At 41.1% G+C, this 18,058-nt stretch overlaps 1 protein-coding gene across 2 annotated transcripts; it reads right to left on the bottom strand.

The window, feature by feature from the left end:
* Positions 1 to 3,957: 3,957 nt before the first annotated feature.
* On the bottom strand, positions 3,958 to 15,699 carry tvp23b (trans-golgi network vesicle protein 23 homolog B (S. cerevisiae)). Of its 2 annotated transcripts, XM_068004276.1 has the most exons (8): positions 15,471 to 15,699; positions 15,202 to 15,284; positions 11,110 to 11,254; positions 10,741 to 10,830; positions 10,042 to 10,173; positions 9,546 to 9,674; positions 7,538 to 7,650; positions 3,958 to 4,766 (listed from the first exon to the last, which is right to left on the bottom strand). In XM_068004276.1, the coding sequence occupies exons 1-8, from the start codon at positions 15,480 to 15,482 to the stop codon at positions 4,760 to 4,762; spliced, it is 711 nt and encodes a 236-aa protein (XP_067860377.1). In that variant the 5' UTR covers positions 15,483 to 15,699; the 3' UTR covers positions 3,958 to 4,759. The 2 variants fall into 2 exon arrangements, with proteins under 2 accessions (XP_067860377.1, XP_067860378.1); XM_068004277.1 differs by lacking the exon at positions 7,538 to 7,650 and having other exon boundaries at positions 15,471 to 15,690.
* Positions 15,700 to 18,058: the final 2,359 nt, after the last annotated feature.

Genomic DNA, 18,058 nt, shown 5'->3' with positions numbered 1-18,058 from the left:
AACTCATGCTCCAATTGGCACCCTCCCCAGTCTGCACTCCCCTTCCGGTCCCAGTTTTATTTTCATTTATCTTTTCTTTTATAAATCAACCCGACTCCCCAACAACCAGACCCGCCACCCACACACATCAAACCAGTATCTGCCAGGATCCACCTCCTCATACCTGGCCTCACCAGACACACACGGCCTGACCTCTTTTTCAGCCCATGAGCAATGCTACTGGAGATCCATTGGTATGAGTCAAAGTTTTGTATCTCTGTGTCTATGTGAATATAATTTCGTATAATACTGAAGATTGTAGAGTTCCCACGGCATTGCTTATTGACTCATCCTGCCCATATGAAACCTAAGGTCAACCAGAGCCACACAATCAATTCCACAACACACAAGGCAGCCAAAAAGATGCTATTCGGGGTCAGGTGGCAGGAAAGCAGTGGTGAGAGAGCAGGAACCAGTGTCCATGCTATTCACGGTCAGTGTCTAAATCTGAAATGGGCAAAGTATTGTATTTTTTGACAATTATTCCACCAGTGTAATACTCTTTCAAAGAGCAAAGGATGGGCTGTTGAAATCATAATAGACAGTGAGAGATTGTGTGTGAGGGGCTCAGAGGCCAAAAGAGAGAGAAAATGTGGAAAACAGAAAGAAACAGGAAGACACAGAGACTGATACAGAGAGATGTATTTTTTAAAACTTTTTCCCTGAGCAACCTACAAGAGATCGACTAGTATTCAAAAAAATATTATATAGAAAAAAATGAATTCACAATACATAGTATGAACTGCATCTCCTGGCATTGTATTTGCAAACTATAGAGGTTTCGAAATATCTTTTGTCCGAGGTACATCCAGTTTCAGGTGTTTCTGAGCCACGAGTGATGCAGCAACCACTCTTTATAAATTAAGAATATAAATCCAGCGGTGTATGTGTTAACAGAAATGTTCAAATCCCTAAACTACAATGTACAATTATATAGAGCATATCACATAGAAAACAAAAGGGACATTGAACAGCACATAGGAGAGATTTAGGGAGGGAGTTAAAGCACAAAGTTTTAAAGAGGCATTTGAAGGAAGGTAGTAAGGTGAACTGGTTTTGGAGGCTCATTTCAAAGAGCAGGAGCATTTAATGGTGAGCCTGAGAGCAGAGAATGAGCATTCATCTGAAGTCAGAAGAGTGGGCCGGGTGAGCTAGGTTGAGACGTGTATGTTATAAAAAGTCTAAAAATACCACAAAACTTATTTGTGCAGAATGCAGAGCAGAAGCCACCATTAGAAATACTGACAATGGCTCTGTTAGACAATTTAGACTCTGCACACATGGCATTAAAATTTCACCTAATGAAGAACAGTTTCCAGAACACATGGATTGCAATACCCCTTCTAGCACACACTGAAAAATAAAAGTAATTCTACTACTGTATGGCAAAAATCTACTGCCCTCCTGAAATAGTGCAATGAGACAACAGCATTTGGGGCATTAGAACACAGTGCAATGCACTTTGCAATTTCTATCCTGATGATGTAACTGAATTTGAAAGAGGTCAATTATATGCAACATGTTAATTCTTCTTTTATAACTCCTGAATAACTGTTCCTTTTTTTTTTAATTAGTAAAATTGGTAGACTGTTGGTAACCAATTCAAAAATAACAATACCATAACAGTACATTTTAATGCTCTGTTTGGAAATAAATTAAAAAGATTATCCAATTAAGAAGTGGTGGTATATTTATAATGATGGAATGCAGTTATCAAGGCTGTTTGCAGGATAAGGCGTTCCAACTACTACATCAGTTCTAATAATAAAAATTGCACCTGTTTTCTTTTTAATAACTGTTTGCTCAACTACTAATGTACTGCCATATTCTTGGAAAGTTTGTTTCTAATCTACAATCCCTGTTGTGTTGCACACTTGATGTTTCTCACTTATCCAGGACACTTGGGAGTGGAATCTAATCATTTAGTGCCCTCTGGTGGAAATAAGATATAACAGCACTTTTACCCTGAACTCCTGTTTTAAGCAATGTACAATTTATCTGTAATTATTGAAGTACTTTTCCTGGCTATACACTAAGAGTAGAAATCCAATTCATATTACAAGATTGCAATAGAGTGTTTGGGGTCATGTGCTCAATGTAGAATCAGTGATATATTCCAGCAACACTCTGTTTAATATACATCACTAAACAACAAAAATTACATTAGGCTCACCGCAATAAAATTTGTTCACACACTTTTTTTCAGACATTGTAAGAGTTAAATAGGACTTCTAAAATGCAGCCTATTCCAATAACTGATGTGCCCTCAGCAATAAGTGTCTCAGATGATTGCAGCCCCTCACAATCAAGTTAGACATTTGCAGCCATTTTACAATCCAAACAAAAGGAAGCCATAATGCACTGTAACTCTTCAGTGTCACCATTCTAATTTTGTGCAACTTATTTTTTTAATTGATTTTGTGCTATCCCAGTTAAAGAACAAAAATGAAGCTGTGACCATTGATCTGAAATTTTCAGTGTTGCAGTCTGAGTACGAACTGAGTATACATTTCAATTAGGGCAGTCAAGCGATTTTTTAAAAGTTAATGATGATTAATCTCGCCATTAAAATTTTTAATCTCAGTTAACCTAGGTTTCAATCACATATTTAATTGATATAATTACTGCATTCATCTCATTCAAGTTTGGCTTCAGTGGAGAAGAAAATCCGGCAGGGTGTAAAACGGGCTGCCGATTCACTGGCGCCCATTTTGCGCCACACCAAAATCGAATTTCATCTCCTTAGTCTCTGTTGGTGCGGCCAACGTATGAGCGGAGGTGAAATTAGACCTCGTTTTCCGGCACAAAACGGGCGAAAAAGTCCAATTTCATGAGGCTATTTCCCGCAACATTTTTGTCCGACGATATTCTGGCGTTATTGGTGGCCACCTTAAACAGGCAATAGGCCCCCTTGCATGTGAGTGGCCGAAAGCCTGTTTAAGGTCCCCTCTTGGAAATTCGTTAGCGTTGAACAGTGCATGTGTTGGGCACCTTTCATGTCCTCAGGATGTCCCAACACATTTCACAACCAAGATATATTTATGGGCATAACCTAGCCATTTACAATCATAAGATCAGAAGGTTAAATCACAAACTCTTGGTTATAATGTACATTATGGTCTACAACACTGCAAACATGATCCGACATCCATAGAATTGGACAGTTTCATTTTCCCATCTTAAACAAGAGCCAACTTTCTTCTATAAAATACACATTCCTGTACATACCAAGAGTAATGGTTCTGTTCATTACTATTCAATTGAATACAGTACAGACGTTACACATGCTTACCAGCAGTATTTTAAAAGTATCAGAACCTTTTATTCTGTCTTCATGTTGTGGTGATAAGTTTAAAATTATTTTAAAAATAGGGTTATTTTAGTTTCTGTGCTTGACTGCAACACACAATTATCCTCCATTGCAGAAGCTTGCTGTCTAAACACAGTCCAGTGCTTGCTTGCTGTAGAAACTTCATTAAACATCATCTGGATGGCTGCATCATGTGGGCTAAGAATATTAGAACCTATATATAATTTGCAGTCTGCTGCAAACTTGATTAAGATGTTGAGTGATGGGTCTTTTCATTTAAAATTGTAATTATTTCATATATGTAAACGAGAATCCAAAGCCCAACTCTTGGATATGTACATTTGTGCCCTGCTCCAGCAGGGTGCATACTGACCAGCACGTCAGATGGCAACATTTCAATGTGGTATGAAAACACAAACGAGACTTCTATTTATACAGCTCCTTATCATATCTCATCAGAAACATCTCAAAGTGCTTCACGTTGACTTACTTTGTGAGTATTTGGTACTACTTTCTAGGCTACATCTCGGCTGAGACTCGATTATCATCATCCTTCGGGAGGTTTTATCAACCAGCTAAATCTTAATAGCTTCAATCACACTCAAAAATTTTCCAAATACTGTTTTAATCTTTCCATGAACATCATCTGTACAAAAGTAAATTTTGTCCACTTTACAATCTGTCATGCATTTAAACATGAATTTATTGCTATACTTTATAAATTGAAAATTACCAGTGCTTTATCTCATCTATTTTACTTTTGCAGTTTTGATCGTTTATAAAGGATGTTCTTTTCTGAGCCACATAATTCCACCTTAAAGAGTAGCTCAAAGGTTTCACAGATCTCTCACACTAATGTTTTATTAGAAAGCACATACCATTTCGAAACCTCATTCCTTCACCAACATATCATTTTTATGTTTATTGTAAAAGTTAAACTTGAGCTTGACCCCCCCCCCCACCCAAACCAGGAGTGATGAGGATGCCCCCCCGCCCCTTGCACATCTCCCCCTCCCCGAAACACAAACACAATTACACAAGTTACATCAATTTATCAATTTGGAATGATTCTAAAATTAAATTTTGCTTCAAAGGTTCATTTCATGCTCAATCACATACAATTAAATCAGCTTGAGTTGAGGCAGACAACAACAGTTTCCTGATACATAATTAATGGAAAGAAAGAAAAACTACAAATTGTGAGATGATTATAATTTTTTTCCAATGTTTTTCCCAATTTTTTTTCCAAATGTGACCTTGAATATTAATGGGGGGAGGGGGGGGAATATGTAAAAAAATTGCCAGTCTTCTGCATTAATAGGAGTTTCAAAATTCTCAATACAAAAGCCACGTCAAGTTTATTTTCCAAAATGCCATCCTTCTTTTAAGATTCTGTGTTGTCTTCTTTCTTCATTGCCTGTAATGATAAACAAGAAGTGAATTATATGAGCAAGGATGCTCAAGTAGTCTGGTTGGTCTTCCTAAATGCAGCAATCTATCATAATCTAACCATCTATGCATTTTTAGTAGCATACCAATCATTAGATAATAGCATTATAGTCACTTTGACCACGACATCATGAAGCTATTTCAGTGAAACCCACAAGGTATGCAACCATTATCTGAACTGTCAGATCAGATTACAGCCTGGAAGTCACTCTCTGGTACATTACCATTTATAATATATGGTTTCAATTTTGTATGTGTGTGCACGAGTTGGTGGAAGAAAAGTTAATTTGATTTTTTTTGTTCCATTTTGTTCCTGGAGTGGCACTATTTAAGTTCATCATTAGAAAAAAAGTGAACGTTTGCTGGGGCATTCTATACCCAGTGTGCATTATAATTTATCAATAGCTTACTTCTTCACTCAAAGAAATAAAAACCAAGGACACTGTGTACTTCAGATTCCCATTTGCTTCCTTTTATAGTGCCAAAGCTACTGCTTAACAACTAAAACTGTAGGCAAAAGGATGTACAATTTGTGGCAGTTAGCAGCAAATGACAAGATACCAGATGCAGGCAGCCACAAAAAGAGCACACAAATTCTTAATTATATATTTGCAAGATCAATACTTACATTATTAAATAGGATTTATTAGATGAATTCACACAGCTATAGATCAGACTCACACAGGAACATGTATCCTCCTTGTATAGAGATACAAACTATTCAGATTAACTTGGGGCAGATTTTCTGATTTAAATTTTTTTTTCAAACTTTCTATGTTCTCTTGGTGTCAATATTGCATCAATCGGCACTATTATCAGGTGACCTCCATGCTGTAATGCACATGGTACTCATTTTGAGACACCATCAACCAGACAGCACAAAGTGCAAACCAGAAAGGTTTTAAACTGAGCCATTTTATATGGATGCTGCACATGACCTCATGCTGATCTCCCAGTACTGACAGCATCACTGTACCATGACCGATCAATTACTGCACCATTTTCATAATTAAGATATCAATGCACACGCTCCAGATGATCCTTTTGAATAGGAGCTGTACAGATTTTTTTTTTCTGGTCAGCTAACAAAAAAGATACACATTATTCATCTTGCTGTTGTCGAAAAGTCATGGATGCATCCAGACAAGGTCATTTACTTTTTGTCTATGTAGATTAAACAGGCCTTTTGCATTCCCTTGAGTGCTGAGAACAACCCACTTACTGTAGCTGCTAGATTAATGGACTGCTGTTGCGGCAATAAATCTAAATATACTCTCCATAAATTATAATTTGAAACCTTGATCTCCCAGTTTGTAATCACATTACATCAATTCAGAAATGGTTTTGAATGCAGTCTGTATGACGCATCTGAATTTGACCTGATTCAGTCAACACAATGTCAAAGTCTTGATTCAGGAGTTGGAGAGGTTTAATTGAAAACCATTTTAACCATATTAAAGCAGTGCACATTCTGCATGTATATATCAGTGAAAAAGTAATCAGCTTTAAGAACTATTGTAATCCTCCAACTCTTGATAGCATGATTTTGGCGTAAAAACATGAATTTGGTCTTTGCTTTATGGCTTGGACTGTAAAAAGTATTGTGTGACATGGTACTGAGTCATGCAGACCAGGACAGCCCATGGTTCAGTCCCTGGCCTGCACTGAGTTAGGTGATCTCAACATTGCGGATGATAAAATTAACCTCAACAAAACTGGCGTGGATAGTGTTTTCACTCCTGATGGGAATCCAGCAACCTGTGCTGGAAGTTTGTATGCATGGATGTCAGATGCAGCCACTATGATGGTTAAGAAATCTGTCGTACTAAAATCCAAGAAAGATTCCAGGGTAAAAATTCTGGCGGTGCCAGATATACTGCAGGGCGGAACTTCCATCCACATTGGCCCCCATCGTGACTCAGTCCCAAATCCCAGGAACAGGATCATTAATGTATTGGGGCTAGGCGCTTGCACGAGTAGTGGCATTACAAGGGCATCCACTCAGCATAAATAGCAGGATTTTGGAGCGGCAGGGCAACAGATCTCTGGTTATAACCACATGAAGTGACGCTCCCTTAATATAGGTCCTCAAATCAAACAGCAATGGATCTCTCTGGGATCGACTGTTGTTTGAATTCCTTCTGGTGGGACCCACTTGCAGCCCAGAATGGCTTTATGCAGGCATCTATTGCACTGGGCAGCACATCTAATGACATCCCCAAGAGATCCCAAGAACACCTCCAGACACACCCCACACTGAAGTTGGGAATTGGGGCAGCAGAAGTGTCCATTTCCCTCCCTCCATCAGAATTTTCAGTTCCTCCAGTGAAGGGGCAGATTCTGGTCCCTTCGCTACCACCACACCTGACTCCAAACCAAAGAACAAGCTGAAGTTCTAAACTACTGTATTTTTAATACTTAAGTGCTTCAACTCTGCTTACTGCAGCCTTTAGTTATGTGCTTGAGAGAGAATCCATATTCTTCAGGTGTGGCTGGATATGCTATAGGAGGTCGATCTGCCTTTAGTTAAGGCAGTGACTGTAAGCAATCACCTCAACTGTTCTGATTTGTTTATTTGATCATTTCAAACTATGTTTCAGATCCAGTTTGTCATTCCTAACAGCCAGGGCTAACAGAGTTAGCTTTCTTCTGTGCAAAAGCCAGGCAGGTGTTATTGCATATTTTGATTACTGCATAGCATTCCCAAGAGCTGCTTCGATCTCAAGTAACCTGTCCTACCAGTCTGAGGTCTGAAACGGTCCTCGGAGGCAAGGGTTGAGTGACGATTTCTTGCACAGGCAGAAAGAACTATTCGGCTTCTTTCTGCCAATTCTTCTTAGAAGTTGGAGACTCTATATTAGTGGATGAAACCTCACTTACCGACTTATGTCACAGACACTGATCCAGGTCTAGTAATGCTAAGAGTGACAGCAAAGCATTGCATCTTTTTATTTTTGTAACCGAGGAGATACAAGTTAAAAGTTATGAAATCGAGTGAAATCTGATGTGTTGATTTGCCTCTACTGTCAACATTTTACTTTTAATAAACTTTAATGGTAGCTCACACCCAAAGTTACATGGTCTGACACAGTGTTTCTTCTTCCACAAACCAAAGACTAGAAGACAAGAAGGCCCATGTCAATTCCAGTAAGTATTAGAATAACAAGAGTTTATGTTTAGCCCCTGGTCAATGCTATTGGGCAGACACTGCACATCCAAATTAAGATTCTGGTTTGTCGGGAGCAATCGCCCCCCTCCCCCCACACTCTCAGTATTTGGCACTGAGCACAAGAGAACTATCTGGAGTGAAGTCTCAAAAAGTAACAGTCAAGATCCAGCTCCCTGTAGAGGATTGGAAAATGAAGACTGGCCACTTATGTAACACGAGAAGGGGCTGCCAGCATCTGTAGAACCGGAACCCGGCACCAATCACCACCTTCAAGCACGAAGGGAAAACAGGAAACAATTTTGACAATTCCGAAAACTCTTAAAACCAGAAATGTTTTCCATTTTGTAAATGTCTCAAATTTCACTTTTGTTCCCTGTTGAGGACGGTCACAGAAACACATGGAATGTGAAAGCCCCAAAGGCCAGTCACGACTCAAAAAGGCTTCAAAGCATTTCTGCTGAGATATTAAGCAGATTCATGTTGGGGGACCTGCAGTTCTTCGGAGAACAAATTCTCCCTGTAAATTCTGCACAGCACTGCAAGATAATAACATCTAGCAACATCTGAAAATAACTAGCACCTCGCCTTAGAATTCATTATGTTTGATAAACTGTGCAGAATTAGAGGGATGGGAGTCTTTTTGCTAATTTGGTAATCCATTGCAGCAAGAATCAGTGTACTTCGAAAAATAATGGATAGCTGGGAATGAATGCAAGGTAATGGTTCAAATGATATCAAACCACTAGGGAAAAGCTTAAATGAAAACAGACAACCTAATCTCAAAATTGGATTACAGCTTTAAAGTCACCTCCCCATTTGTTAATATATTCTGTTTCAATTTTACATGGTGACAGTGACAATCAGGCAAACCGTTGACAATATCAAAGAGTTCAAATGTAAATTTTAAAATCAATAAGTTAGACTTACGATGGGAAGACACGCAGAACCTTTCAACTAAGTTGTGGAATATGTTACCTGGGAAGGCCATTGAAGCAGACAAGTATTAATAGGTTCAAGAGACAACTAGATGGGTTTCTAGAGAGAGAAAGGATTGAGAGAAGTGAAAAAGCAAGTATGTGAGGCCATTTACAAAAAAGGGATAGATGTTTTTGGCCTTTTTCTGATTCTAAATATTCTTCTGCTTTTGGTTAGTTTTTGTGCTGGCTGTGGCTCTGTGTGATCCAGATTCAGACAGGGTGAATGATGATTTTTATATCATTAATGAGGTATTCTATGTCCAGACTATAACACATCTAGAATGACACATCAACTGGAGGGCATTAAAAGGCATCTAAATCTTGAAGAGTTTGTAAGACATTCAAACCCCCAAGATGAAGGAAATTTTTATTCCGCACTTAAGGCAAAAATTAATGTTCAGTAAAATGAAGGTAAATCTGTCAAATGAACAGCAGGTTCTAGTAACTGTATTGTATGATTCAAACTAAAGTGATATTATGCCTCCTGAGTTGTCCAATAAAAAGTATACATTGTTTTATGAGTTAAAAAATACAGTAAACTTCCCAAACTTGGGAAACACTACAATGTTGTGAAGCAACAAGAGTCTCAGAATTAACTCACCGTCTTGAAAAACTGCCGGCCCAAGTAGGAGGTAGCCATACTGGTTAGATTTTTTCCACTTCCCATTTTACATTTTACGTAACCATACAGATTAGACCCTTGCAGCGTAACACCCATAATAACCACTGCCTGTTCCGAGGGAAAGAAAGTAGTAAGAACAATTGAAAGGAATATCCCATGGACACAATCCAATCCCCACCTCATACCACTGCTTCTGCAAAACTGTGCATGGAATACATCTGTTACTGTCCTTTCCTATCACCCCCTCATCCCCCCGCCCCTTGGCCATTTTTAATTTATTTCAAGAATGGTATGAATTTTTAAAAGAACATTTAGAGTGGCACAACTACAACAACTTGTGTTTAAACTCCCAAAATTTAGAAAACTATTTGCATTGCTTACATTTATGTAAGTCTGTAAAAAAATTATCAACATGATTTTTGTAAGAAAAGTCCAAACCACTGAATTACTGTTGTGCAGCAGATCAAGAACTTACCAACCATTTCAGTTTAAAGGAAAAGAAAGTGCTGAAGACAAAAATGACCCATATAATGGGACAGATGATTAATCCTAGCCAGAAGATTTTGGATTCGGCTTCGGAGGAGGCTCTCTTCCCTTTACTTGAAGGCTATGAAGATCATTCAGAAAGCACATTTTTAATTAGAACAGAATAACTAATCGCTCTACTCTTTCCCTCAGAACACAACTCAACGCAACTATTGTCTTGGACATACACTTAGTCGCCTTGGTTTAACAGGTTCTCTGCTTTCACACTCAATATCAATAAATATGTCTGTAATTAGTTTATACATTTATACCTAAACATTATAGCCGTTAAACTACTACTTACAAGATGTGTTTTCTAATCTTAGTGTTCTACTTATTCAGATTAAAGTTTACTTCAATATTAATTTACTTTGACTATTAATATTGTGTAAGCACCGTAAGGGGCCGCTTTGTCCTATGCAAGTTGTTCGCTTTAACAAAGCAGAACAAGTTTATTTCGCAGCAGTGCCTGTAGCCTGATAGTAAACCAGCCTCTCTGCAAGTCAGACCAACTATAAAGCAGCAGCCGTGCTGCCCAAATATCAAGGCACATGAACACCAAGTACCCAATGTGGTTTACAGATCATCAAACACAAGCTTATTTTGGTCTCATCTTCAAACAAAGGAACAAACTTTTGGTCAAGCATACCTTCTTGGCCTCAAAGACCCAGTGGCTCTTTCCATCATCATCAACCTGGTTCCACCAGCGTAACCCCACCAGTAGTCTACCAGTGATATTCTGGACCAGAGATAGAAACAATGCAGGATAATTGGAGGATCAAGTTTGTTACATTAATTTATGCTGTACAAGTATAGTAATAATAAAAATATACATCACGACGTGGACATTCAGCTGAATGTACATTGAGGATTTACTTCATGAAGATTTAAAACATTTCATCAATTCAAATATACAGTAGCAATGTTTGGGCTTGTGTACCCAATAATACACAACACATGGCCCAGACAATTTCCCTCTACTGAACAGCTTACATTAGGTGTTTCAAAAGTTACTTACTTTTACAGTCCAGAAGTCACATGATAGGAGCAAAATTATTGTCACAAAGCAGGCAATAAAGCTACTGCTCAGGAACTCACAAAGAGTGTAGACAACTATTGCACTAATTCGGAAAAACAGATGGAAAAAGCATGCCACTGGATGCCTTGAAAAAGAAGAGAGAAATTATTTTTCAGTAAACCCACTGCTGATTTCTAACAATACATTACCACAACTACAGCACAATGTCATCTTTAGTGAGGGATATCACAGCAGGTTTCTTGGAGAAACAACTCTAGTAAATATCATTTTTATATGCGTCACAGTATCTGTTGTGCATACTGCAAAACAGTGTCGCTTAATCTTCAAAAACTTAAACATTGTTCCAAGTTAAAAGGCTTCATTCAGATTGCTTCTCCAGCTTTATGTAATTTATTGCAACACAAGCAAGAGATCCTGCAAGAATAATTCCATGTTTTACCAGAGTAAGTTTATTTTATAAAAAGTTTTCCCAGTATAATGGTCCAACTGTAAGGATATTTAAAACCATGCATTATGATGTTTGTTTTAAGATGACATTATGTACAACAGAGTTTCACTGTGTTGGCTGTTTAGGATTAAAACAACAGCAACTTAGGGTGCATTCGCACTAAAAGTTTAGCATCACTATAAAGCCAAAACCATTTTGCACCAATGTTAAACATGGAATGTAAACGGTTTGAATCGACTCCAAAGCAAAGTGAAGTCAGATTCCTTCCTCCGAGGAAGCTCGCTCTGCTTCGTTCTGGTGTGGTGGGATTCAGGCCACATTTACATTGTTACTACAGTTATCAATGCATAATCTCTACAGTTGTAGTGGAACAAAAGTAACCATTTTATACCCCAAATCCCTGCACGCCACATTTGAAATTTAGATATGGCGTTGATTCCGTGATCTAGTGCTACCAGTGGGAGCAACTGCTTGCAGGGAGCACATCTCATTAAAATTAATGGATGGAAAGTCACAGGCTGTGTACCCGCAATTTCCCACATCGTGCTCCCCGTGAGAGCACCAGTTCATGGAATCACCCCTACAAAATAATCTCCTCAAAATTTAAAAGTATAGGGATAATATGTTGTTTAAATATTTATTTAAGGATCACATTTTGCTTTAGAGTCAAAATTTTATAAAACTTTTCATGTGCAAGATGTCCAACTGCTGATCACCCAAGCCAAACTAACAAGAGCCAAAGACAAGTTTTAAACAGTAAACGAGCAGCAAACCCAACTGCTCCATCCTGCTCTCTCACTGACTTTCCTGCCCAGCTCGCCCGCTGGGGGCTAATCTTGCCAGGCTCCTTCACGTCCCACTCACCCCTCCCAGCGCTGAACCTGTAGATTCTAACAGCGGATCGGCTATCACTGCCCCTCTCCACAATTCCCTCCAGAATGTCCGCTCACTTGTAAACAAGGCCCTTGCCATCCATGGGCTTACTGTGGATGATTGCATCGGCATCATGGCCTTGATGGAAACCTGACTGACGGGTAATGACACCTCCCCCGTAATGAAACCTCCCCGCCTGGCTATATCTTCCACCACTTACCCTGCCCAGACCACCATGGTGGCAGTGTGGACCTTATCACCAAATCCCCTTACTCCTCTGACACCTTCTGCTCCTTTGAACATCTCACCTTGTTTCGCCCCTCTCACCTCTCCTTTAAAATCCTCATTCTTTACCGCTCACCCAAGTTTCTCACTGAGATACCGTCACTGCTTTCCTCCCTCAGCCTCTACACCGAGCAACTTCTCATCCTCGGTGATTTCAACCTCCATCTCAACTCATCATGCTCTCCTCTAAGTTTACTGCCCTCCTATCCTCCCTTAATCTCTCCCTCCATATAAATTCCACAACCCATATTCACAGCCATCCCCTCGACCTTACCATCTCACGTGCCCTCTCTACTGCCATCATGTCAATAACAAATATGGCCATCTCTGAACACTTCCTTGTATCCCTCTACGCCCACATACCCCTTTCCCCTCCCAACCCCACTTCCTTCGATGTTCACCCCTTGAAAACACTCTTCCCCCTAGTCACATACGACGGCACTTTCAAATTCCATCTGTCTAGCCTTTGGCCCTCCATTCACCATGACATTTCTGCAGCTACCAATCTGCTCAATCACACCCTCACCTCCACCTTTGATGTCCTTGTCCCCATTAAAACCATTATTCTCTCTCACCCTGGTCGTTCCCCCGGTACTGCCCTCATCTCCACTTCCTTAAGTCCAAGGGACGCAGACTTGAACATTGATGGTGGACAACTGGTTTAGTCATTCATCACCAGATCTGGCTGGAGCACATAAAGCACTATTGGGTCCTCCTCCAACATTCACAACCTTGGAGTCCTCTTTGACCCAGAGATGAGCTTCCAACCACATATCTGCTTCATCACCAAGACGGCCTACTTCCACCTCCTTAACATCGCCCGTCTCCGCCCCTGCCTCAACTTATCTGCTGCTGGAGCCCTCATCCATGCCTTTGTTACCGCTAGACCTGTCTATTCCAATGCTCTGCTGGCTGGCCTCCATAAACTTGAGTTCATCCAAAACTCTCCTGCCCTTATCCTAACTCGTTCACCCAACACCCCTGTGCTCGCTGACCTACATTGGCTCCCGGTCTGGGAATGCCTCAGTTTCAAAATTCTCATTCTTGTTTTCAAATCCTTCCATGGCCTCGGCCCTTCCTATCTTTGTAACCTCCTCCAGCCCTACAACCCTCTGAGATCAATGCGCTACTCCAATTCTTGCCTCTTGCACATCCCTGATTTTAATCGCTCCACCATTGGTGACCGCGCTTTCAGCTGCTTGGGCCGTAAGCTCTGGAATTCCCTCCCTAAACCTCTCTCTCTCTCTCCTCCTTTAAGATGCTCCTTAAAACATCCCTCTTTGACCAAGATTTTGGTCACCGGTCCTAATATCTCCTTATGTGGCTCGGTGTCAAATTTTGTTTGATAATCGCTCCTGTGAAGTGCCTTGGGATGTTTTATTACGTCAACGGTGCTATATAAATTAAAGTTGTTGTTGTATTTCCTGAAAAATTTATAAATTTCTAACGTATTGTATTTAATGAAGCTAAAAATATTGGGGTAGGGAGAGGTTTCTATTAAGAATGTTGATTTGGCAAAGAGCTCTTCTCACTGATCACACAATGAAGCAGGAAGCAGGACAAGCATTAAGATTGCCTCATACGTTATCGGATCGGAGGGCTGGGCTAATGTAAACTAAAAGAACCTTTCAGCCTCGAATCTACTTCTCACTCGCTTGATCAGGCCACTTTCAGACCAATTGTGACATTTGCTACATTTTCCACAAAATACTCTGCAAGACTAAAAAAAGACCAATATTCAGAATAGAGGCAGAGCGATCCCAATGACATCCTGATCACACGGACACTGATGCGGATCCAAACTCACCCAACTGAACTGCATTCTTCACCTCCCTGCACATCACTTAACATGACGCAGACATGACATTTTCTGTTTTGTTGATTTTTCTAAACCCTGAATTCACCTTTCAAGAATATCAGGCTCTTTTAGCTGTGACTCCCTCTCGACAGAGATAACCCACTGCCCCTACAGAGCTGGGCTACCCTCTCTTCCCCCCTCTGTAGGGCTACCCTCCCTTCCCCCCTCTGTAGGGCTACCCTCCCTTCCCCCCTCTGTAGGGCTACCCTCCCTTCCCCCCTCTGTAGGGCTACCCTCCCTTCCTCCCTCTGTAGGGCTACCCTCCCCTGTAGGGCTACCCTCCCTCCTCCCCCCCCCCACCCCTGTAGGGCTACTCCCCCCCCCCTCCTCCTCGACAGGGCTAACCCTCTCCTACCCCTCCCCTCCAGGGCTAACCTCCTCCTCCCTCTCCTCCCCCCTATCCCTCCCTCTCCTCCCCCCTATCCCTCCCTCTCCTCCCCCCTATCCCTCCCTCTCCTCCCCCCTATCCCTCCCTCTCCTCCCCCCTATCCCTCCCTCTCCTCCCCCCTATCCTTCCCTCTCCTCCCTATCCCCACTGCACGCTGACACTCCCGATCCCGGCCCCGGCCCCCGCCGTGAGCCCCGATCCCGGGCCCCTCCACGTTACCGTATCTTCCTTCTCTTCGGTTTTCGCTGCCCCTCATCTTCAGCATCAAAAAGCGACACGTCCTCCGCGTCATCGCTAGACTCCTGGAAACAGAGAAGCGGAAATCAGTGGAACCGGGGCCGGGTACATTGAGGGGAGTGGAGGGGGATCAGGATCAGGATCGGAGCCGTGCCGAGTCCCGCGGGGTGGGGTGGGGGTGTTGTCTGTCTCTCTGTGTGGGTGTGTGTCCGCCCGCCTGCCCCCCCAGGGTGGCCCGGTGTCCCCCTCACCTGCCGCATCATCACTCCGCTCCGCCATTGACAGCACTTCCTCACCACGTGTCACTTGTTTACCGCTCAGGACCCGCAGGACGGCCGGGGGCACGCCAGAAAAGACAGTGACGTTTATGCGGATGTTAAATATAAATGAGAGGGGGGAAAAGGGGGGTGGAAAAAGCTGATGGTTGTTTTTTTTTCCCTTTGCCCACCCCTCCCGGGGGCGGTGGGAGCGGCGGGCTGGACTAGGGCTGGGTGTGCGCAGGCGCGCGCTCGGAATCGGACACATCACGTTCCATTTTGGAACGTAGATGTTCCTGAATTCTGAGCGAACGTTCTAAGAGTTGCAACAGGAGGAGTTGAGGGTCAGTCAGAGTCCAGGGCTTGGGCTTTTTAGGTCCCAGAGTGTTTCACGGTCAATGCATTTAAGGCAAAAAAAAAAGCAGTCAAATTGCACACAGCAAGGACCCATAAACGGCAATGAGATTTATAATGAGGTTTTTTTTTATTGCCCTGGTGCTGGCTTGAGGGAGGGAGGGAGGGAGAATGGCCAGGGCGTTCAGAGAACTCTTTGTTCTTCAAATGCAACAACTCTGCATTTATAATAGTGTGTTTTAAGGTAGTGAAATATCCCAAGGTGCTTCACAGAGGTGTCATCAGTCAAAACTTGGTGTGGAAACAAAAGAGATATTAGGAGGGGTTGTCAAAAAAGTGGGTTTAAGGAGGTGGGGAAGTGCAGGGGTTTATGGAGGGAATTCCAGGATGTGGGGCATTGCTGTGTGAAGGGCAGGATGCATAAAAGGCCCAAAGTAAAGGGAGTAGAGAGTTTGAAGAGGATGGTTGTAGGGCTACTGGAGGTTAGAGAGGGGCAAGACCAAGATGGGATTTAAGCCTGCAGATGAGTGTTTCAAATTGGAGGCAATGGGGAAAAATGTAAGCAGGACCTGGTGTGGGATAAGGTATGGGTAGCAGAATTTTAGATGAGCTGAAAGAGTGTAAGATGGTAGGCTAGCTATAGTAACCCATAAACCTGTGGTAGTAAAATTGAAAGTAGTGCAGTATACCTGAATAATCTGTATGATTATCTGCATGCTAGTCTGAGGTTCATTTGCTATCAAGTTTATGTACTTGTACTCTATACTGTGTATGATGAATCTTGATGTGCTATTGTGTTGTAACAAAAGAACAATTGAAACTAAAAATATCAATTAAATATTTTAGCTGTACTTGTATTAAACATCTTATTTTTAACAGACTTAAAAACTGTATCGTTCTGATTTCAGATGTGGGAACCATGGTTTTTGCAACTGGCTATTCTAGGATTCAAGCTAGTCTCAAATTTTATTCCCACAACTGAAATCAGCTGACTTGACACAGATGAAGAATAGATTCTGAAACATTTTGCTTTGTATTTTGACGCACTGCAGGTGTCACACTGTCTAATACAAATTTATGTCACAGTTGAAGTACAAAAGAAAACCAGTCTTTTCCACTTTACAGAAACTTTAAAAATGCCTGCTAATTGACCTCACAATGCTCAATATACTCTAATTGATTGTAGAATGTTGTGTTATCGACTGGCTGTTTACCTACCTTCTTGCAGTAGAATAATGCTGTGTGCTTTTTTTTAAAAAAAGAACAGGATGTGGGAAGGCAGAAAAAGAAGAAAATGCCAAACCAAGTGGAATCTATTCCTTTCGTTTTGAAGCATCTTAGTCAGGATACATCAGTTTGTATTAATGGTAAACATCTTGGCAGAGGTCTTTGGTCAATACACAACACGATATAAACTGTTAAAAAGCCAAAACTTCACGTTGTAGGAAGTATACAATCTTTATTCCTTTTGTTGTTCAATTGACCTTTTTAATATAAAAACCCAGCTGGTGCAAGCTACTGTTCAGTACCAGATCCAGCTTTTAGCTCACCTTTCTTTGTGTATGATGAGGCTAGTGTACCCTGTAGCATTGAGTAGGTTTAGGAAAATGTAGTTTGCCATGAATACAAACTGATGTATCCTGACTAAAATGCTTCAAAATGAAAGGAATAGATTCCAAGGGCACTTTCAACAAACATAAGAAAGCCTGGAGTAATGGTCATGTAGCCCATCAAGTCAGTTGCTTCTTCAGCTAAGTATGTACAATCCACTCTACTGTATTCAGACTCCTGAGGGAAGGTTGTGCAAAGATTCCCCCTACAGATAAATGAAGCAAAATTCTGTAGCATGCCTGCCTAACCTTTAAATCTTCAATTATGCATCCTTGATCAGTTGCTTTCCTTGGTGGGACATTTCTGCGATCCCAACAACTCAAGAACCATCATATTGCATGCAAAATGTTCTTATGTGTCTGTACTGATCCATATAATCGTCAATCCCATTTCCATTCAGATTTTCATTCAGCTCTTTTTAGAAATTAATATACAGCATTAATTGCTTTAACTTGGAGCGTATTCCACATAGTCCCTGCTCTGTGGTGGGGGGAGGGATGAGAAATTCCTTTCAATCTCATGGAATTTCTTGTTTGAAGCTTATTTGTTTTATGCTTTTTGTTTTTTTTATTCGTTCATAGGATGTGGGCATCGGTGGCAAGGCCAGCATTTATTGC

The sequence above is a fragment of the Heptranchias perlo genome, chromosome 23 (genome assembly GCF_035084215.1).
Source record: "Heptranchias perlo isolate sHepPer1 chromosome 23, sHepPer1.hap1, whole genome shotgun sequence".
Classification (NCBI taxonomy): domain Eukaryota; kingdom Metazoa; phylum Chordata; class Chondrichthyes; order Hexanchiformes; family Hexanchidae; genus Heptranchias; species Heptranchias perlo.
The sequence above is the reverse complement of the archived record's forward strand: the minus strand, read 5'-3'. Positions and strand labels throughout refer to the sequence as shown.

What these genes read in the sequence shown, in the direction of transcription:
- tvp23b (XM_068004276.1), bottom strand. An exon ending in GGGTCTTTGAGGCCAAGAAG is followed by an intron (nt 10,174 to 10,740) that starts GTATGCTTGACC and finishes TGATCTTCATAG; the next exon opens with CCTTCAAGTAAAGGGAAGAG. An exon ending in CCTTTAAACTGAAATGGTTG is followed by an intron (nt 9,675 to 10,041) that starts GTAAGTTCTTGA and finishes CCCTCGGAACAG; the next exon opens with GCAGTGGTTATTATGGGTGT.